This window comes from Typopeltis vanoorti, chromosome 19 (assembly GCF_054136105.1).
Source record: "Typopeltis vanoorti isolate ZY-2024b chromosome 19, IOZ_Tvanoo_1.0, whole genome shotgun sequence".
NCBI classification, from domain to species: Eukaryota; Metazoa; Arthropoda; class Arachnida; order Uropygi; family Thelyphonidae; genus Typopeltis; species Typopeltis vanoorti.
Genome location: NC_143567.1, coordinates 43,415,001 through 43,438,364, shown reverse-complemented (window position 1 = coordinate 43,438,364; position 23,364 = coordinate 43,415,001). Strand labels below are relative to the sequence as shown.

The 23,364-nt window shown below is 33.5% G+C and overlaps 1 protein-coding gene and 1 long non-coding RNA gene across 3 annotated transcripts in view; one reads left to right on the top strand and one right to left on the bottom strand.

Annotated features, from left to right (window-relative positions):
* Nucleotides 1-8,166: 8,166 nt before the first annotated feature.
* LOC150096049 (PR domain zinc finger protein 1-like) overlaps nt 8,167-23,364 on the bottom strand; it is a 15,541-nt gene continuing 343 nt past the window's right edge. The window contains exons 1-5 of one of the 2 annotated variants that reach the window (XM_090408768.1): nt 20,883-21,207; nt 19,898-20,071; nt 15,263-15,382; nt 14,732-14,984; nt 8,167-10,281 (exon numbers count right to left, since the gene is read on the bottom strand). In XM_090408768.1, the coding sequence (XP_090264894.1) occupies nt 8,441-10,281; nt 14,732-14,984; nt 15,263-15,382; nt 19,898-20,071; nt 20,883-20,939 (2,445 nt within the window). In that variant the 5' untranslated portion in view covers nt 20,940-21,207 and the 3' untranslated portion in view covers nt 8,167-8,440. Of the gene's footprint in view, nt 10,282-14,731; nt 14,985-15,262; nt 15,383-19,897; nt 20,072-20,882; nt 21,208-23,364 lie in introns of those variants that run through there. The other variant, XM_090408770.1, reaches the window with a different exon arrangement.
* LOC150096048 (uncharacterized) overlaps nt 19,994-23,364 on the top strand; it is a 209,951-nt gene continuing 206,580 nt past the window's right edge. The window contains exons 1-2 of the long non-coding RNA XR_016549883.1: nt 19,994-20,129; nt 20,402-20,502. This is a non-coding gene — a long non-coding RNA (uncharacterized LOC150096048). The remainder of the gene's footprint in view (nt 20,130-20,401; nt 20,503-23,364) is intronic.

The following is a 23,364-nucleotide window of genomic DNA, read 5'->3' as shown; positions in this document are numbered from 1 at the left end:
TATATCTATTACAATGATATATCATTAGAATGCTATATCATTAACGATTAATGGATTACCTAAAAGAAGCCAAAATCAATGGAGATATAGAAGAAGAAGAAGAGTGGAAAACTTTAATAAAGATAATCCATAAAGCAGCGTCTGAAGTACTTGAAAAGAAAAATAAAATATTAAAAAGAAAAACATTAAAAATCTAGAACACATATATAAAAAATACAATAAAATAAAAACAAATGGTATACAAATCATTCCTTCAAAATCATACAAAGGAAGCAGAAGAAATATACAAAAACAAAAGAAATATAGCTAAAACCATAGTACAGAAAGCTCACCAAGAATCTTGGGACAGATTTATTAATAAAATAGAAGACATACATGGAAGACAAGACATAGCCTACAAAATATTAAGGAAATTAAACAATAAAAAAGGAGATACAGTACAAATCAACATAATACAAGAGAAAAAATGAATAGAACATTATAAAAATTTATGGTATGACCCAAATTTAATAACAGAAAATAATAATGAAGAACTCAACTCTAATATAGAACCAATAAAATTGGAAGAACTAAAAGAAGCAATAAAAGTATCAAAAAACAGAAATACAAACGGATTATATGGCATAAATACAAAGCTTTGGAAATATGGTGGAGAATATTTACATCACAGATTCTTAAAATTAATCAATAACTGTTGGAGGAAACGTGAGCTTCCATCAAATTGGTTAAAAGCTAAGGTTATATCTGTATTTAAGAAAGGAGTAGAAAAACTATGGAATATAATGAAAACACAAGGATATTCATTAGATTTAGTACAAGCTATACAAAGTATATAAAGATACAAGAATACAGTTATTGTTAGGTAATAAATTAACAGAATAGATTGAAATAAATCAGGGTGTCACACAGGAATGTAGCTTATCTCCATCTCTATTCAATATGTATATTGATCAGAATTATTAAAATATGAGAACAATAATAAAAAGGTATCAAGATAACCAAAAGAACTGTTGTCAATACAATGTTGTATGCAGATAATCAAATTATATTACAAGACAATGAAGATGACCTTCAAAAATCAGTTTACGAATTAAACAAAATAAGCTGCAGAGATGAGATTTTTAAGAACAATTAAAGAATGCACAAAATTGAACCACATAAGAAATGAAGACATCAGAAGAGAGCTAAATATTTATAATGTAAATGAAAAGATCAAAGAATATATAGCGAAATGGAAAAGGCATCTATTTAGGATGGAAAGATATCAGCTACCAAAAGAGGTGGATAAATATAGACTAAAGGGAAAGAGAGAGAAAGATCAGCAACAAGAGGGAAAGACCAGTGAAGCCAGAATAGGCAAATGCCTAATTAGTGAAGAGAAGCTGAAGAACTTTTGAATGACAGTTAAAGTGGATGTTACTTGTAAATGCAAAGTCATGTTTTGTATCAGGCAACATTTATTATTATCTATGACAACACCAGCACGTGTTGTTTAGTAACATTCCATTTTCTTCGAATCTATTTTGATATTAAACAATTAGCTTCTTTGCATAAATATGACGTTGTGCAGAGTCAAATTAATTACTCCACATGAAGTAATTCAATAAACATGTTAACTTAGATCAGTTTTTATGATCTTGCTAATGATCCCATAATTCATAGCGAGATGACTGGATAAGTAACGAAAGACATTATAACAAGGTATTACATTCACGTATCTGATATCCCATTTGCCCTCCTCAAATAGTACAATTCAGATGTCAGATTGTGAAGGGAATATATCCCAAACCAATCATAGGTAAAACGGTATTGTCAATATCTTTTGAATGGAAAGAACTTTCAATTCCATCTAGGGAGGTAAGAATTCCCCCTCCACCCACCTCAGGATCATCAGCAGGTCTTCTTGCCTATATTATCCAACTCCATTTATGTGCCATGAAAGGATTGGTATACACTTGTGTTATTGCACGTTTTATTTTTATGACATTTCGTAGGGTTTGGCATCAAAGGCTTCTCCCCAATTGATATCTTATGGTTCACCTTCCATTGCTTATAACTGGATTGCTGTTTTCTTTCGGATCGTTTGTACATCGCATAGTGTGCTCTGCGATCAGTCTCATTGAACACATCTGAAAAGGTTTAAAGAATCAGTCACTATCATACGATAATAACAATTTACTGTCTACTGCACTGAAAGAGAATTAAAAAGAATGGTGTAACTATGATTTTGATCTTGCACTCTTTAAAGCTATTTTAATACATTCACTTGACAATTTGGTTCGTAATGAGATCCAGAAATGTGCTATTTGACAAATGGTAATTCCCATTGTGAGTAAAAAAAGCTTTTCAGGCCTACTTAGAGAAATTCTTCTCAATGTGCCCGCCAAAGAATTGCTTCGCTCATCAATCACCATGGCGACTACACAAGTCTTATTATGGGTTTATTTATTTATTTATTTAAGATCATAGATTCTTTCTATCATTGTCCTAATAATTCATAGGGTTCAATTGAACTCTTTTAGATCATCATAGGAACTATTCTTCGGTGTATCCCTCTCTCATTTTCAGGTTAATTATAGTTATAAGAGTCAATGCGAGAGTCTCCGTAGCTCAGTCAGTACAGACGAAGCCTTTTGGTTGGAAAGACCTAGGCTTTCCGAGCTTTTGAATTGGCAGTCAGTTAGCCAGTCTCATACGGTGATGGTAGGGTTTTCCTCCCGGAAACTCGGTTTTTCGTCCAGCAAACAGGCAAACCGCAAGATGAACATACGCAATTTACAGACAAAGAATTGTTATAGGCTTAGGGTTAACAATTACGAATTATCGTTACGAAATCCAAGATTGAAAGGTCGTGATTGCCTTAGTTAAGAGATACTGATGAGAAAAAATAGTCAGTGAGATTAATGATTTTGGAATTATTTTTGGTTAGAAACATTTAAAATGGGAGTATTTAAAACTGCTTTTAAAAAGTTTACCTTAATAATAATTTGTATTATAATTAAGTGAATAATTTTAATCATATGAAGCTGCCTTTGTATACCTGTGGAAATTAGATTTTCATCCATAGCACTATACAATCAGAAGAAATACCGTAATAAATTCCATTTTAGTTTCAAACTATAGGATCATTTACTAGGCCTTTCTTCGACTTAGCTGATCTTGGGCATAGGCAAGTAGAGTGTTTTTTTTTTAAAAAAAACTAGTTTTTAAAACCCATGCAACTTAATAAGGTGTGGAATACATGTTTTTTCAAACCATAATAAGAGTTACGGTTAAGGACCACTTAACAATGACGGCAGTTGTCTGCCAAACTCTCTTCCCTGATATCTATGAAATCATCGATAACCTTTGGCCATCTATCAGTGTAAATTGGCTGCCTATTGATCTCGAGAAAGGATAATAATATTCCCTTCTAGAATATAAGGCATTAGATGATTCAACTTATTTATTTTATAATTATATGAGTTTCTTATGTGAAATTATTTATATTTACAGATCTCTACTAATATCCCACAGGAGATTCTATTTTATTGTTTGTTTCCTTTTTCTTTCTTTCTTTCTTTTTCTTTTTTTTTTCAACACTGGATTAATAAATTTTCGATTAGTTCGCTCACTGACTCTCTAATCTTCACCTCAAACAACTATGATAATAAATACATCGTGATATGAAAATAAATTTCATAATTTGTTTAGGATATTGACACTCCAGGTAGACATAAGTCTCCTGGTGTACGGTCGTTAATAATAATAATAACAATAGTAATATAATAATTATATTTTTGTAACGTTTCCGATGGCTCAGATTGATAGACTAATATTTGTAGAGCTCTGTTTGATGTCCCAGTTTTTGGTGATAATTAACAACCAAAAATAAAATTTGGCGCCATCTCGTGTGTCTAGTTTGAACTAAGTTTATATGTATGTTATACGAATGCTTATGTGTGTGTGTAAGGTCGTTATGAAAATTATCTAAATAAAATGTGAAGACGACGACTAAACTGAAATGTAATTATTGTTATTTGGTGTTAATCCAATAAGTAAACAAACAAACAAATATACTTTGGTTTGAAAAGCTTTATTTTTCAGGAAAAACACTTGCACTAACATTACACAACATGAAAGCTAGAATTTTTTTAATATATTTTTTTCTTATAGAATATGACAGTTTTGTAGAATAACAATGAGCACGGAACAGTTTATACAGAGTAGAACAGCAATGCTGAGTATTTTAAGTAATCAGCTCACACATAGGAAAGACTTAAAAGAAATTAATTTCCTTAAAAAAAAAAGAAACCAACATTTTAAGAAAACTATTTACATTAGTTCCACTGATGTTCCCTAGATGGCACTACGGAAACATAACGGAATATACGTAAAGTGATGCATGTTTTCCACATTGTAGTTTTGACTTCTTATATGACGTGTATTTACACATAAAAATTTATTTTTACTTACTAAATTATTATAATTATCAACATTATTTTTAATAACTTCTTATTCTGCTTTTAAATGTAGAAATTTGCAGTGCTAAATAAACCTTTAATGGCATTTATGTTTACATTATTTATTTCGAATAATATTCTTATTAAGTCATTAAATTTTGGTTTAGATATTTATGCTCATATATTTAAAGACGTCGCTACTGTTCTATTTTTGATTTTTGCTAATATAACTCAGTGGATATTCTCTATTCACCTTCAGTGTCATACCCTTCGTTACTTTTAAGTATAAAGAAGAAAAGTATAAATCATTTTGACTGTTCTATTTGTTGTCTTAATATTTCATAATCAATTAAAAATAATAATAATATTCTTAACTGATAATTGATATAACATCTTAAACATATGCGAAAATATGACGGTAGATGGCAGCACCTATCTAAGCCTATCTATTACATTTATTGAACGATTTCAAATCTATTATAATTACTATAAAAAGAACTTTTTGTCGAGAATATGAAGGTATCGTTGCAAAGTTTATCAACAGTATTTAATATGCTTTAGGTAATTGCTATTGTGATAATATTAGGTCCATTATTTGCATTTATATTTCTGAATTGCCTTTATATATATATAAATAACTTTCCTTTAATTCAAATTGCAGCCAAAAGATGGCAGCATACGAAACCAGATAAACAGCGAAAAAATGTACATTTCTTCAGAGTTTAGTTTCGGAGCCATTTTGTTTCATTTATATTAATATTCTGAACTGATAATCAAGATACTCGTTGTTGTAGTGGTGGTTAGTTTCTAGATGTTTATATAACAAACTGTTCAAATTAAAATAATATGGAAATTTGTTGAAATTTTAATGGATTTGTTTTCAAAACCTGTGTTTTTGTAGTTGCTTGAATTTATCCCTTTCATTTCACATGTTACAGCGCATATACAGATGCTCACAAAAGAACTTTTATAACTTCCAAATCCATTGAAAATTCATTCGCATTTTTAGGTATTCTAATGAGAGAAACACTTTTGTGTCCTCTCAATTTTTATCGTCGGGGGGTGGGGAAGAAAAAGCTAATTGCAATCAGACGAGAAGACCTGAAAAAAATGATTGAATCGAGAATAATTCAGTTTATTCCACATAAAAGATTTCTCCAAAGTTTATTTTTGACTGAATACTTATGCCATTCATTGTAACACTCTTTAATATTTGTATCATTCGACTGTTCTATTCTGATATGTTTCTCTCCCTGTTTTAAACTGCACCCTTCTGTACGATCTGGTTAAGGCAACAGACTACAAAAACAAGATAACAGTTTTCAATTTTTCCCTAGACACTAGTGTTGCATGTATCTTAAAGTCGTTTATATTTTTAAATAAATTCCCATTATTTTGTCATAGCTGTAAGAGAGTTATTAAAAAAAAGAATTAATATTATTATATTCTCCTCGACAAATGGAATAAAGCCAAATTAATATCCATGTTTGTAATTATAATGAGGTAAAATCAGTTTGTTAGATATCGCATTCAGTTATTGATAAAAGTGACTTTAATTCCCGTGATAAATGTAGAATGTGTGTGTGTGTGTGTGTGTGTGTGTGTGTGTGTGTGTGTGTGTGTGTGTGTGTGTGTGTGTGTGTGTGTGTGTGTGTGTGATGTCTAAAAGGTATAACACAAAGAAATTGGCTCAGTTGTTAGGCTGAAAGATATGCAAAAGTATTAATTAAATCTGTTACAAGAACAGATATTTATTGAAATGCAGATCCCTTTCCCAGTAGCTAATAAAAGTAGCAATTTTGCACCTTATCCAGTCAAACAGGAGTACATATAATATGCAAATAACGAAAACATAAAAAAAAAACATATAATGAGCACTTTTCTTGGTGGGAGAGAGAAAGAGACAGAGAGAGAGAGAGAGTTACGAGACAAGTAACACAAAAAAAACACAAAAAACAAATAAAAATAAATAATATCTACCTCTACATGTTTTGGCTAGTTTTTCTAAATATTTATATATTTATATATATATTTATATGTTCTAAATGTTAACAACTCTATTTAACAAGTAAATCACTATTTTTTTTTTTTTTTTGCCATTTCACAATCACTCACTCATGAACAGATGAAACATATGCCACACATTTGACAATGATTTGTCGCTTAGTGGCGCCACTTGCAACAATAGTTTGATTGGATGCCGGTAGGAACATCTTATTTTGTTAGATGAAATGTAAAAAATAGGCTTAATGGTTTTCATAAGCAGAAAACAAAAATATTCGCAATTAAATGATTTTCTGAATAATTACTCTAATTATTCATAATAATAATACTGTCAAACAAATAAAAATTAGTTAGGTTAAAGTTGGATTTATTTCATGAAAATTCAACTTCTATGTTGTAATATATACATGGTTGAGAAAAAAAAAACTAATAATTATAAAGGCAGTGATGTAGCTCGATGTAGAAATGAAAAATGTAGGTTGATTTCATTTCAATTTTTTAAAATGAAATCAACAATTCATTTCAAAAATCAATCAAAAATAAATTTCATTCCAAATGAATTTTTGGAATGAAATTTATTTTTTTATATAAAAGGATTTATTTTATATATAAATTTTTAATAAAAGAACATCCAACCAAGAACATCATGGTTGGATGTTCTTTTATTATTATTTTTTTTTTTTTTATTGTGAGCGATTTCAATCTTTTAATTTGCAGAAATTTAAAAACGTTATTTTTGGGTTTTTTTTTCTTTATTGTGAACGATTTCAATCTTTTAATTTGCAGAAATTTAAAAACATAAAAGTCAATAACATTTATTTTTATTATGGTTTTATAATAAATTTCAATACGGTGATTGTTATGTTATCATTACTTTTTTTTCAATATATATTTCGATTTATCTTATTGAGTCTAATATACACTGACATAACATGAATTATAACCATTCTCGTCCAAAGCGCAACGAATACATTCTTCTTATTATTGTATTTATAACACTATATTAGGATAGCGTAGCTGAGTATGTGTTGTACAAACCAGAGTGCTAAAGTTTCAGTTATGGGAGAGCAAGTAATGAATGTGAACGTGTTACGCACATAGACATTGTACTGTCTTCCATTCGTGGACTACGAATACATTGTAAAAATCATGATTATAAATCCATATTGACGTTTTAGACTTCTGGTGGACTCAGTGCCATATAGTACTGACTGTTATCCTTGGGAAAATTAACCCGACACAATATTATGCAACGGATCATCACAATTTGATATTATGTCAGCGTGTTTTAATATTATTTCTAAAATTTTATGAGTTTATTCCATAAGCATTATCGCTTAATACAATGACTCTCCATCTATTTCCCAAGAAAGAAAGTATTCATCACTCACTAGTACGGAAAATGCTGTTATAATTTTATTTATATATGAAATTTATATCTGCTTGAAAATGGTATATTTATGTAATTGTAATAATTATAAAAATTTCGTTCAAAACAAAGAATTGCTATTTAAATTTATTAATAAATAACACTTCCTGAAATAAACTTTATAATTTTTAAAATCCATTTGTATATCTCATAAATTTTGCTAAAATATAGAATGAAATAGCGTTGTTTGCATAAAAGTGTATGAAATGTATGTGTTTTACCGGTAATCTAGATTCTTTTCCAATGTTCTCAGTACCTGCTAAACTTTGACAGAATTAATATGCTACCACATTCATAAGATATTTTCATTACCACTTTTTTTTTTTTTACAGAAAAAATAAATAAATTAAAGACTTTAACAGAAATCTGTACACATGCAATTCCCGCTCATAATGGCAGAAACCAGTAGGCCAGTCTCTAGCGATTGTAGCGCCACAAGCGGCAGATGTGGGAAGACCCGCTCCCATTAAACGCGGCAGAACCGGCCTGTCATTTTTTTGAAATCGAATAAGTCTTTAAGGAATGTAAAACGGTATTGACCGTAGAAAAAAAGAGTACGTAGCATTCATGCACATGTTTTCAAGCGGTCAGCACCAGGAGATAATGGTGTGGAGATGATAGATTTGTCTGGGCCTTGTTGAGGACAATATGAGTCATGTGAGATGGTGGATTCTGGAGAACTCAATACTTCCGAAGATTTATCTTTATCTCTGCGAACTAATACAGATGGCATAATCGGTAGAGATAGCTGAAGACTATCGGGAGGTGACCGAGAATCTTGTTCACAGAGATCCATCATAGGATAATCAAATCCAGTGCTTTTCTCTCCATCCAGGAGATCGTGAACAGCATTTGGTTGGCAGGAGGTGGTTTTCCAATGAGTTCGCAGTCCAGATGCGCTGATGTATTTTTTGTTGCATGTCTGACAGGTGTACGGCCTTTCATTAGTGTGCAACCTTTTATGAAGCTTCAGGTGGACAAACTGGGTGAATTTCGCCGGACACAGATCACAAGCGTACGGCTTCTGTCCACTGTGAAGTCGTAGGTGGGTTTTGAGATTGCTCGTGCTACTGAAACGCTTCTTACAAACCTCACATTGATGTGGTTTTTCTCCGGTATGGACCAAATGATGTTTCTGAAGATGAGCCAATTGGGTGAAGCTTTTAGAGCAAATGGAGCATTTAAATGGCCGTTCGCCCGAATGTGTTCGAAGATGGACTTTAAGATTTGAAAGTTGACCAAAAGTCTTGTAGCAAATGTTACACTCGTAATGCATTTTTCCATCTTTCTTTTTGAGAGGATAAGGTAGCGAACGATATCCTCTTGCGCCTGTCAATAAATGGGCATTTATACCATTGATTCTCTCTCCTGGTGGCGAATGAAGTCCATTGAGGCTCTTCGGTTCTAAGTGATGAGGGGATCTCTGCATTACTGCCATCTGGTGAGGACTGTATTCAGGAAGGGGAGGATAGTTAGTACCATTCCGGACTTGTTGGGACTGCACACCATCGGGTAAGGGATAGGCATACATGTTGAAATGAGCGGGTGAAAACATTGGGGTGATGCCATTGACGTATAAAAAGTTGTTAGTGGGGGGTGGTAAGTTGTAGGTCACTGGTGGACTGTTTGCTGAAGACACTGGATGTTGAGTTTTGTCCGTGGAGTCGGGGCTATGCATTTCTGGACTGTTTCCATTGGAAGCGATGTAGCGAATGCTTTTCTTATGTGGATAGACAATGTGGCCATCTGAAGAAGTGTTGGAATCTGGTTTGGGCATTGAATCGTTGGCTACGATGACTCGAACGGGTTCCCTGAGGGCTTCTCGGTGCGTGAATTCTCGTCGGAGAAGATCTGCTGATGTTGTTCCCCTGTCCGGATATCTCTGTAGAAGGAGATTCTCCAAAATGCCAGATGATGACGATTTCGGACTGTCCCCAGAGATCCTCTGTCCGATTCCTTCGTAGGACGAAAATGCCGAAGCGGTTTCGCATCTTTCGACTTCTTCATGGTAGGTCGGACTGCTTGCACACTTGGGACTTGTCGGTTCGGGAGGAGTATAGTGAGCATCCTTTTTCTCTTCCTCCCATTCGGTCTTGTCCGGCGTACTTTGGCTCTGATAACGAATCGCTTTAAGCATCTTAATCTTAACTTTGCGAAATTCATTCCTGGAGTGCAATTCTTCTTCTTCTTCGTAGCCTTTTTCTTTGTACTTCGCATACTTGTTCTTAACGCTGAAATCCAACACATAATTATTGTCACTATCGCTATCACTGCTGTCTTCTGGAGGCGTGAGTGCATCTTCATGTCCGCCATTGCTTGAATAGCCTTCATCACTGCGAGTGCTGCCCTCTGTCGGAGTAGTTTGACATCGTGATATGTATTCTGGATCAGGATGCAGCTGTTGCCCTGAGAAAAACAATGAGAAGTTTATTAATGTTGGACTTTTTTTTTTTCACGTGACCATCTAATAAATAATTTATATATTTGTATAAAAATAAATATTAGCTAAATAAATAAAGATTAATACGAAAATTAATATTATCACAAAGATTTTTAAAATTATATTTTTACATTTCTTTTAAAAAAATATCATTAAATCTTAAAATATTTGTATTTCATCAGAGGATAAAAAACTCCGTGTGGTGTCCAAGCTAAGAATAGCGCCACTGCAACCTGTGCATGTCGTAATAAGCGACTGAAATGGGATGAGTTTCGAGAGTTTCGCTCTCTTAGGTTTCTTCCGAAATTTTGCTTCCGATGAGGGGAACTTATTTCGGGGGTTTGCCTTGAGAGAGCATTTTGAGTCTCTGGGAAGGGTGTTTTCCGGCGTGGCCCGTGAGGGGCCTTGTCGGTGGATGCTTTTCCCTGGAATATGAGCGGTTCTGCTCAGTGACGGGGGACGTCACTGAATGGAACCAATGATAGACGATCTTTCGGCCACTACGGAGTGGTCTAGGGATCGTTCTAATTTCTAGAGAGGGCTTTACCTACATACCAGCCCTACTGTAGCCCATGCATGTCGTACGAGGCGACTAAAATGGGTGCCCAGAGAGGGTAATGGATGGCAATGCTGTAGCCAATTAAGTTTTAACTGAGGCTCGGCTATTGCTGTTACCCTCCTGCCATGATCAGAGCTTATAGCTCTATATTACCCCATCCATACATTTTCTTTACAGATAACGGGAATATGAAAAACATTTTTTCTTCGCTCATCTAGCCAAAAAAGAGGCTAAAAAAAAAAAGAGAGACTTCGTGAACTTTGAATTCGAAGGTTTGCATTTTTCTTTTTTACCCAATGTACTTTCCTTTAATTTGCTGACTGTGTTGAATTAAATGATAAATTTTATGAAATTCCATTTCCAGTTATTTATTTACATTTATTTCTTGTGCATTCAGAATAGACATCACGGGTTACAAACAGTCTTAGAAATAAACAAATTTATGTGACCCCCCCCCCCTTTAAATAACTCTTGATATATAGTCACAAGTCCCCATGAATTGATTCGATTGATTTATATATATTTTTCTAGCCGATCACGGCTATGCATAAGACCAGGGCCGACAGAAGCAGGCATGCAGAGCATGCGGGCGCCGCCGCCGGGGCACCGTTCATAAGTTCATTTTTAAGAAACAAAATTTTTATCATGAAAACAAAAAAAATCTTAGAATGATCAATATTAAAATAAATATTGGCCGGATACACCGAATAAAAATTTAAAAAAAATTGTATATTGCCGCCTCTTTGATCAGCCGGCTGTTTACAATTTTGCAGGAAGAGCAAGCTAAATGCTTGCCTAAAGAATGTTGTGTTTACTGCAGTCTATCTAAAGTGAAACGGTGAACGGTTTTTATGCGCAGAAACGAATTTTCGTACAAACATTTGTTGCTAGTTAACCGGTCATATGGTACGCATCTCAGTAGGCTACTGACAGTAGCGCAGTACGGACTATCGTTTCGTCTCTGTGTTGTGTTGTGTAATAATTTCTTGTGGGTATAAAATAGAAATGGAATCAAAAATTAAAAAAAAAAACGTTATCCGGTGCACAAAATCGTAAGCGTCGTGCTGAAAGAAGCAGATGTTAAGAAACAATCTGGGGCTAATAAATTTGTTAAAATATTAAACTATTCTGATGCAGATTGTAACCAACTCGATACATCAGAAATCAGAGTTGAAGAATCGTGCACATCATCCAGTTTTCATGAAAGTACTATTGCAACTATTGAACAAGATAACAAGATGCATGATTTAAGTGAAAAATAGTTAGGAGAAGATTTGTAGTTGACCACGAAACTAACACATTGTTAGTCTCTGTAAATTTAGAAGATCCAGGTGAATGGGGAAATACTGATGAAAAATTACGAGTTGTTTTAATTGAAATGGGGCCTGTTCAAAAGAAAAATATAATATATCCCAGAGATACACATGGTCATAAATTTGGCGACACGTATTATAATAGAAAAATGGAAAACGGTGACCTCGTGCCAAGAACATGGCTCATTTATTCCGAAACTTTAAATTCTGTTTTTGCTTTTGTTGCAAACCTTTCGCACCTACCGAATCAAGTAGTCTTATAGAAGGCTATAACGATTGGAGAAATGTAAGTACAACTTTGCATAGACATGAGACTAGTTTAACTCACATGAAAAATTTCTTAAAATGGAAGGAAGTTGATAAAAAGTTAAAAAACAAAACTACTATTGATTGAGAGACTCAATGGAAAAGAAACATTGGACGAGTGTTTTAGAACGCTTGATTGAAATTATACAATTCCTTGGTAGTCAAAATTTAACTTTTCGCTGATCATCTGATAAATTATATGAAAAAAATAACGGCAATTTTTTAATTTTAATTTAATCGAAAATCTAAATATTATTCCATAATTTTAGACTGCACACCTGATGTAAGTAAAACAGAACAAATGACCATTATTATTCGTTTTGTTTCCTGTGACAATGGAATTGTCAAGATCAGGGAAAACGTTTTAGGTTTTGCAGATATATCAGATTCCACAGGACGTGATTTATGCGCAACAATAATGGAACAATTGGAAAAATGGAACATTCTCATTGAAGACATGCGAGGTCAAGGGTATGACAATGGGGCAAATATGAAAGGAAAAAAATATGGGCTCCAAAATTTGCTTTTAAACAAAAATCCTCGAGCTTTTTACGTGCCATGTGCTGCTCATGCTCTAAATTTAATCATTAACGATGCAGCCAAAGTGAATGCAGATGCAATTAGTTTCTTTGCAATTATTCAAGAAATATACAATTTCTTTTCATTCTCTTACAAACGTTGGGCAATCCTTTTAAAGTTCGTAAAAAAAATTAACATTGAAACAACCATCAGATACGCGATGGGAAAGTAAAATTAATGCAATCTGCCCTCTACGATATCAGTTACGATAAATTTACGATGCATTTTTTGAAATTTTAAATAATGAAGATTTTAATAAAGAAACTCAGCATGAAGCACAAACATTATGTGCTAAAATAAAGGACTACAAATTTATTTGCTCTCTTATAACTGGGTATGATTTACTTAACAGAATAAACCCTGTGAGTAAAATGCTTCAAGACAAAAATATGAACATTACACTTGCTTTAGAATCTATCGAAAACTTAAAAATATTCTTACAAGAGTATCGATCAGATACAAATTTTAAAGAAGTTCTAAAACGGCAAAAGAACTGAGTGAAGAGGTGGATGGTGAACAAGAATTTAAAACTGGTACGGAAGTCCGACGACGAAAGAAGACACGACAATTTAACTACGAGTATCATGACGAAACGCCACAATCGCCAGAAGATAAATTTACAGTGAATGTGTTTTATACACTTCTAGACGTTGCAATGTGTTCGTTAATAGAACATTTTGAACAACTAAAAACATATTATGATAATTCCAATTTCTTGTATAGATTACTACAAATTAATAACGAAGATTTACGAAGAAATTGTGACGATTTAGAGATCCTCTTGAAGGACTGCGACAATAAAGACGTAAATGCAATAGAACTATATGACGAGTTATGTACTTTCCGGTATATTTTTCGGAAGGATAATTTAAATATTCAAAACCCTTTCGATATTCTTAATTTTATTTTGTCCAATAGTTTATCTTTCCCTAACTTTTCGATTGCTTTAAGAATACCATTAACCTTACCTGTTAGTGTAGCGAACGGTGTACGTTCCTTTTCCAAGTTGAAATTGATTAAAAGTAGGTTTTAATTTAAAACCTACTTAAGAACAAGTATGTCACAAAAAAGGCTTGTTAGTTTGGCGTTAATAGCTATGATATATGTGCGGAATTAGACGTTAAGACCATTATTTCTAATTTTATGAATATGCAATCAAAAATCCTAAAATTTTAATTTAAAAAAAATGTCAAGTATATTTATGTAATTTAATTTATTTTCTGTTATTCTGTAAAGGTGTTATTTTTTGAATACTTATATTAAATGTTCTAATTATTTCTGAATTCTTTTCATATTTTCTCGTCTATCTTGAGTTTCTTTTATTTTCCTAAAAGATAGTTCCACTTATAAAAATTATTAAAATATTTTTACAAGTTACTAAGAATTTAGTAACTTGTAAAATGCAAGAATTTTTAAAACTTTAGTTCAAATAAATTTTAACTTTAATTAAAATTCATTTTAATTTTGTTAATGATTCGGATCGTTACAGAGGCGCTTAGATAGACATTACATGCGGGCGGCAAAGACCCTAGCGCCGGCTCCGCATAAGACTTAAGTACGTTTTTAAAAAAAAAAAAAAAATCATTCAAATAAAAATGCTTTCAAAAAAACAACTCATCTTTATTCAAACATGATTACCGAAGGTCGTTGGATACTTACTTATCCTCTGTAGCATCAATTCCCCGGTCAACGGGTAATTAAGACGCTCGGCGAATTCCCGGCAGTACCATACTAACAGCTCTTCGTTGGGTAACACTGGCTTGATCGTATAGAAGAAAATATCATTCTTCACTTGACAGGCTACCAAGTTTTGTTTGTCACTTGTGTAGGCTGGATTAACGTAGCGCATCCAGTTCGACTTGGTGACATCGAATGCGTCAATATAATAATACGAATCCACATTCTTGTACACCTAGAATGAGGAAAACACACATGACACCGTACTTGAATACACTAGCTCTACCTGGTGCAAGAAATGATAGTTAAGTTTGTTAGTAGCCAACATTTATGTAATGTGTTCTTTATTACAGATTTTATTAGCTTTATTTAAATTACGCCAATTTTTATCAAGTAATTATTAAAATTAAGTTCATATTTAATTTTATTTTATAAAATATTTAAATTTAATTTTATATATATATATCGCTGTTATAAAATTTTATTAAACTTTTTCGTATTTTATTTACATACCCTCCAAAAATATTTTCTGTTGGCATTTTCCTGCACTTCATCAGTGTTAAAGTTTTCTCCCACCAGGGGACCGAATCGTGTTCCCTTCGGTATATAATCGGTACTCCAAACACCCAATACCTAAAAAAAATAATAAAACAATCATGACTAGATCATAAAAAAACACACTGACACAAGTAATAACTGTATTTTTTTTTTTAAATAATTTAGCAGCAGAGAACGAATACGAATTATTATTAAACTCACTTTTTTCTTTTTCTTTCTTTTTTTTTTTTTTTTGCGCAATTACTTATCTTATTACAGTTACCATCCGGTAAGTTTGCTTGCGTTTGTTTGTACTTGAGAAGCTTTATTATCTCTCATTTCACTAGCGTCAAGCATCAAGGGCGTCATCTTATAAACAGATGGTGCATTTATTGGTTTATTCCATCACTTTCCATAGTTATCCGCTGTCGAATCAGGGCAAAAATTGAATTACAAAACTTCATAACCTTGAATACACGTGTAGGAGAAAGTTGAATGCTCTAATACACTACTTGAGTCTATACAGGGGTACAGCAAGTATACAATCTGTTGACATAGCCTTGAAACCTGCATTTCAGTGTTGCGATAAGTGTGTCACTGACTTCTAGTTATCTGTAGAGCAAAGTATGTCATGAGGATATATGTTACCTCCCCTCTTTATTCACATCCCTCCCCGATACCTTCTCTTCTTTGCCCTTTAACATCTTCAACCTTCGACCGTCAAAAAGGATTCTAAAAAGCGGCTGCCAATTCAGGTTGTCTAGACGCTGTAGTAGTAGTTTTTTTTTTTTTTTTTTTTGTTATGGCTAATAGGAGTAGTTACGTAACCCATTTTAAGTCAGTTTTTGGGAATATTTTTTATTACCATCTCTACTTCCTGTTCTATATTTGAAGTAAATTTTTTTGAAAAAAGATTTTGGATAATCACGCGAGTCAGGTCAACCTTACTATACTTTATGCCTTTCTCAGTCTATTTTCCTGTAACCATTTAGCTTCCCCCCCCCCACAACCATGGTTCCGCTTTTTAAGCAAGCGAAAGGGTGTCTAGATGTCCCAGATAAGTAGAATCTCATCAGCGTGTGTGTCGTGTTTTATATATATATTGTTGCATTTTGCCATTGTAAACAGCGTAGGATACTAAAGAATAGATACTGCTCGACATGAGTATAAATAGCATAAAAAAAACGCGACTGAAGTATGTAACTATTTTTCTCACACAGTACAATAGCGATATCATAAACATATAAATATGTATTGATTATGGTAAAAGTTCTGAGAAGTTAATAATAATAATAATAATAACAGGAGAATAGATTTGTGTGGACCAGATTCCTTTTCCCATACATGCAACTCCCCTAAAAAAAAAAAAAAAAAAAGAAAAGAAATTGCCATTTATACAAATTTCTTTGTGGGAGTGACTTTTTTTTGTTATCTGTTTATTTATGACATATTGATATATTATTGAATATATATATATATATATATATATATATATATATATATATATATATATATATATATATATATATATATATATATATATATATATATATATATATATATATATTGAAATTATTAGACTTCTGCTGTACTAACAGCTTGTCCATAATGAATACCTTCTTCCAGCACCGAGAAGTCCATAAGTATACCTGGTACAGGGATACACTAGAACAAAGGTCTCTGATTGACTTCTTTATAGTCTCAGCAGACACCTATTTTCCTCAGTGTTGGACGTTAGTGTGAGACGAGGGGAAGAACTGTCAACTGACCACCACTTTGTTGTTTGCACTCTATGGCTTCAGAAACCAGATGCTACCATCAACGCTGGTAGGCCTAAGCAGCTATACTGCGTGAAATGGGAGGCATTGGAAAATGAGGCTGTGAGGAAGAATTTTGCAGATGACATTTCCTCCAGGTTCAAAGAGATTCCCAAGCATACTGCAGATGTTGAGGAAGAGTGAAAGCTGTTCAGAACAGCTGTCACGGTCTCTGCACTCTCATGCTGTGGCAGAAAGCGGCTCGGCGTGGCAACGGACAGTGAGAAAAGGACACCTTGGTGGAACCAAGAAGTCCAAAAAACTGTCCGGGCAAAAAAGGAGTCCTACCTAACATGGCTTAGGGTCAGGTCACCTGAGATGCGTTTGCGGTATGCTGAGGCACGAAAAGCTGCTGTTGAGGCAGTAAAGACAGCAAAGCAGAAGTCTTGGGAATCCTTTCGAGAAAGATTACACTCATCCTATGCAAATGCAAACAAAGTATTCTGGCAGACCGTCCGCCGCCTTCGAGGGAGGAAATCGTGCACAGCAAGGGCAATTAAGGCCTCTGATGGTGCACTTTTAACAACCAAGAAGGATATCCTCCACAGATGGAGGGAATACTTTGAGAGCCTTCTTAACCCGGGTGGCCCAGCAGTTGTGGACATCCAAGAAGTGCAGATCGGGGCAATGACTAGTCACACAGCAGAAGAGGTCCATTTAGCAATAAAATCGCTAAAATTGGGCAAGGCTGCTGGCGATGATGAAATTCGGCCTGAAATGCTAAAAGCCTTAAATCGAGACGGTGTTCTCTGGCTGACTCGAGTGTGTCAGGCTGCTTGGATATCTGAGCGAGCACCAAAGCATTGGCAGACAGGCATAATAATACCAGTCTTCAAGAAGGGAGACCAGAAGGATTGCAGTAACTATCGTGGCATCTCTCTGCTCAGCCTACCTGGGAAAGTGTATGCTAGGTGCTTGGAAAGACGGTGCAGGAGCATAGTTGAGTCAAAGTTCCAGGAAGAACAATGTGGCTTTCGCCCTGGTAGAAGCACAACTGACCAAATCTTCACTTTAAGGCAAGTCTTTGAGAAATCTTGGGAATATGCCAAGAATGTCTACACATGTTTTGTGGAGTTTGGAGAAGGCATATGACCGGGTTCCTCGGGATAAGCTTTTGCAAGTAGTACAGGAGTATGGAGTGGATGGCCAACTATTAGCTGCCATCAAGTCCCTGTATGAATGCCCAGAGTATTGTGTCAGGGTAAACAGCACAAAGTCTGAACCTTTCATAGTCTCCGTTGGCCTCCGCCAAGGGTGTGTTCTGTCACCCCTCCTTTTCATAATATTTATGGACTGGATTGATAGGCACAGCCGAGGCAGCGAGTGTGTCAGAATTGGAAGATGTAGCATTGGACGTCTGCTTTTTGCAGATGACCTAGTTCTGCTTAGCTCTTCCACAGATGACCTCCAGCGGATCCAGGATTAGGTTTGCTGTTTGTGCAGACGACGGAATGAAGATCAGTGTGGCCAAAATTGAAACATTTGTGGTCTCAAGACAACCATCCCAGCAGTGCACTCTACATGTAAGTGGAGTCCCAATGAGGCAGGTGGAGAAGTTTAAATACCATGGGTCCTTATTCACGAATGATGGAAAATGGGACGTAGAGCTAGATACTCGAATTGGCTTAGCAAGCTCAATATTGCGGGAGCTTGGCCGTTCGGTAGTATTGAAGCGGGAGTTAAGTCAGAAGGCAAAGCTGGCTGTCTTCAATACAGTCTATGTCCCCATCCTCACCTATGGTCATGAGAGTTGGGTAATGACCGAAAGAATGCGGACACGAATCCAAGCGGCTGAAATGAGGTTCCTTCGAGGGGTTGCAGGACTGACAAGACTCGACAGAGTCAGAAGCTCTGCAATTCGGGAAACCCTCAATACTCAACCGCTGCTTCTCCGTGTTGAGAGATCACAGTTACGTTGGTACGGTCACCTAGTTAGAATGCCACAAGAGAGGCTCCCTCAGCAGGCCCCTCTTTGCCAAGCCAGAGGGTGGGAGGCCACGTGGAAGGCCAAGGACTCACTGGATGGATTATATCCAAAACCTTGGGTGGACACGTTTGGAAATCCCACCAGAACACCTTGGTGGCAGAGGTCACGATCCTCTGCTTGGTGGCAGAGGATCGTGGCCATTGGAAGTTTCTCTTGTAGCTGTTGCCCCCACAACCCAATTAGGAAAGGTGGGCCTTGAAGATGTATATATATATATATCAGAAATATATTACATTTTTATACCGTGTTTATATTATGTAATTTATTTTATTTAAAAAATATTTTTTTAAATTATATTTTACTAGAAATTTAATATTTTTTATTTAAAATTTTTATTTTTTTTCAAAAATGCTAAAAATCTAATACACCTTTAAATATTTTACATTATTATTTTATAATTTAATTATCTTTATACACAAGTTTATATATATTGGCAGCATGTATCTGAGAAAACGTAAAAGGTGTAATTCAGTTATTTGTCTCAATTAACTAATCAAATCAGCAAGATTTTTAACTTTCAGACAGTATCAACTTGCTCTCAGGATAGCGGTATCGAGCGATCTGTATATTCATATTCGTTAACATCAGCAATATACTTTCGCTTTTTCAGATAAACCATATTTCGCATGATCAGCGTTTTTTGATCAGTATACATACAAAATATAAATAAAAAAAAAATATTTTCAGAAGAGATACAGTTGCATTACTTCACAAGGTTGTTTAGCATGACTATCACTGGATGTTTATACTTTTCCTCATCATTTTACCAAAACAACAACTGAAGAAACACGTGAATGAAATACTTACATCGCTTAATGTCTGCGAAGGTTTCAACACAAGATTGCGAGGAAGGCTAGTCTCTGCTCTGTTGGACGATGGTTCTTCACAAGGCTGGTCAGGAACCAGATATACTGCCAGCTGCTCAAATTCGTCCTCCCGGATGTTGCTAGTGTCCCAGGCTCCATCTTCCATCCTCCGATTCTAAAATAGAATGCTATGAGAATTAGCTTAGCACATAAGGCTGACACTTAATAAAAAGGTAGGTAGGCGCTTATACACAAAATCTATTTAGAATTGCAGTTATTTTTTTTTTAAATGAGTTTGTTTTTACGTAATATTGGCAAGATTATGTTGATTTCTAAGCGTATTTTAGGACCAAACTCTCATTTGGTAAATAAAAAGGCAGGCGAAATAACTAACATTATATAACTTACCTTTCTCATTTTAAACAAGGTAATTATTAAGTTATCCGCGAATTTTACATCAACTGATCCTTTTTTTTTTTTTTTTTTTTTTTTTTTGTCATTTTAGGATCCAGACACGATATGGTACACAGCTGAGTGAGAGTAAAAGTGTGTAGTTGTTTGTTGTTTATGTGAAGACCACTATCGCTCCAGATAAAAACGCAAAAAGTAAGTCCTTTATGACTAGCTCAGCAGATTGTTTATCGCCCTCCACGTGCCAAAGAAAAGAATCAACCGTCGTTCTGACAAATGCGAAATTAACAGTTAATAGAACAACCCTCAGAGTCAAAAAAAAAAAAAAATATATAATCATAAATTTCTCTTTAAATATTATTTGTATTTACATAAATAAGCAATAAATAAAGCTGCTATACCAACGAGGGACTTATGGATCAAAAAACAGATTTAAAACGCACTTGAGCTTTAATATATTAACGCTTAAATACATTGAGATCCTATAAATATAAAAATTCGGAACTTAAAAAAGGTATAAAAAATTCGCAGCACTTATACAATTCTTTAATAGGATTAAACTAATTGAAATTTACCTCAGAAATGAACTTCAACACATTATTCTTCGGGTTACGATATGCTGAATATATCATGTTCTTCTCTCTGCTTAAGGCCACTTTCCTTACTAAGTTGTTGAGATAATACCTCCGAGTTGATTTATAATGAACGATACAAATAAACCAGCGAACGATTTAAAACTTTTAGGCATAAAATTTATAAACTTTAAGGGAGGGAAATATACAAGTTTATTCCAAAAAAAAATAGAAATTTTCGTCTTCTATTCATTTATTACATTTCTTTAAATATTCAGTTGAATTTAGACACTCCAATTCCTTCAAAATGAAAAAGAAAAACTAACTTAAAATAAACACCCGATCGTTTTTCATAAATAAACGAAAACAGTATCATATCATGAGGCAGCTTTTCATTTTACGTTTCTTTCGCTGTATTAAACATAATATTTCGTTTTCAACACGAAAAAGGAAAAAAAAATGACAAGAGAAATATGTTGAGTAAACACGTAAATAAAAATAATTCTCTTTTCAATAACAATCAACACAAACATCGCAGTGATCAACAATATGATTGAATTGTTGACGATTTGGTTTAAAAATTTTTATTTACTGGAATTTTATTCGCAAAACGAAAGTGGTCACTTTGAATATTGCTAAAATATTTTTGGTTAAATGATTCGAAATCCGATAATAATAATATTATTATTATCCGAATAATAATATTATTATTAAGCATCCCTTAAATAAAGGGATATAACTTATTATAACTTAAGGGATATAGACATAAAACTTATATATGCATTTAATATTTTTGCAAAAGGTATTAAATATAGACTGATTTATTTGCAAATAATTAAAAAATCAAATTAATATACTATTTTTAAATAAACAAATATTAAAGATTTTTAATTATTTCTATTTAAAATTACAACTTACTGGAATTATTGAAAATGCAAACTCAATCTTTTGATGTGTCTACTTCTTGAGAAAGATTGAACCAAATAATCCTTCACATACTATCGTAGACATTCAAGTTTGTTCATAGCTTTAGTAGCAGTAGCTTACTGGGCATGCGTATTCAGTTATATTCAATTAATTTCTCCTCAAGCGGTAAACATTGTCAAAGGTTACATATTAAGTTGTTTATTTAATCCAAATGATCAGCGAAAATAAATACACTCAAATTACATTTAAAAAAGTTTTAATTTCACATATATAAAGTAATTCATTTAATAAGCTTGCATGTATTTTCACATTGATTTAAAATTTAATATATCGGTAAAATTTACAGTCTTTATAAAGTAATTAAAAGTAACTTTAATGTTTAATAAATCTTTAAATAATTTTTCGAAACTATTGAATTAAGTGCTCAGAAAAAACAAAATTCTAAGACACCATTTTGAAGTAAAAATATTACAAATTAAAGAATGGTATGTTTCATTAATCTCAAAGAAGGAGAATTGACCGTCAAATGCTGTGATTAATAATATGAATATTAATGAAACATACCATATCAGCCATTCCACCTCCTATGGTATGTTTCATTAATATTCATGAGGTGGAATGGATGAAACCCTGGGAGGGTAATGGATGGCAATGCTGTAGCCAATGAAGTTCTAACGGAGGCTCGGCTATTGCTGTTACCCTCCTGCCACGATCAGAGCTTTAATAGCTCAATAACACCTTATCCCTACACTGTCCTCTACAGGTAACGGAGAAGATGAAAAGCATTCTTACTTCGCCCCTTTAAGCCAGTCCTTATAAGGACTAATATGAATATGGAAATTAAATATGAAAATTAAAACGATAGAAATAATGACAAAATTGAACGATGTAAATTTATACATAATTGTATGCAAATATTTCGACTATTTTTTTTTTAATAATTACAACATAATATCAGCCGTAAATTAAATTGAATTAACGTCAAATAAATACGTTCTTATGCAATTTCATCCTTTATTGATTCGTTTGGTTATTTATGAGCAGATGCACTAGGAATGTTTCTAAAAATTATAGCATTCAACTTAAGTTATAAAACGAAGGGTAACTTAAAATGAAGTATACAAAGTATTAATTGCATTCAAATAAATCTAAACAGCTGTGCTAAAGAAAGGGGAAAATACTAAAATACAATTTAGAACAGACTGCTGCAAACCATGTTAAAAGATAAATTAAAAAAAGGGAAAATAAAATTATAATAATAATAATAAAGCATTTTATTTACCTGACGTTTAGTTGTTAGGATAGGCATATCTTTACGTACTTGCACAGTCAAAGTAAATGTTTCAGTAACTAAAGTTTCAGATCAACTGTTAACAAATTTCCACTCAGATAATGTTGTTACTCATATACAAAACACACATACATGTACGTACACAAAACAGACATGCATCACGCTAGACAAGGGATGTTGATGCCCGGTAGGCAGTCTTTCATGACCCGACATGTGTAACTTCACCGTGTGTAATGTTACTTAGTTTAGTTCCAAAACTGCGTTCAG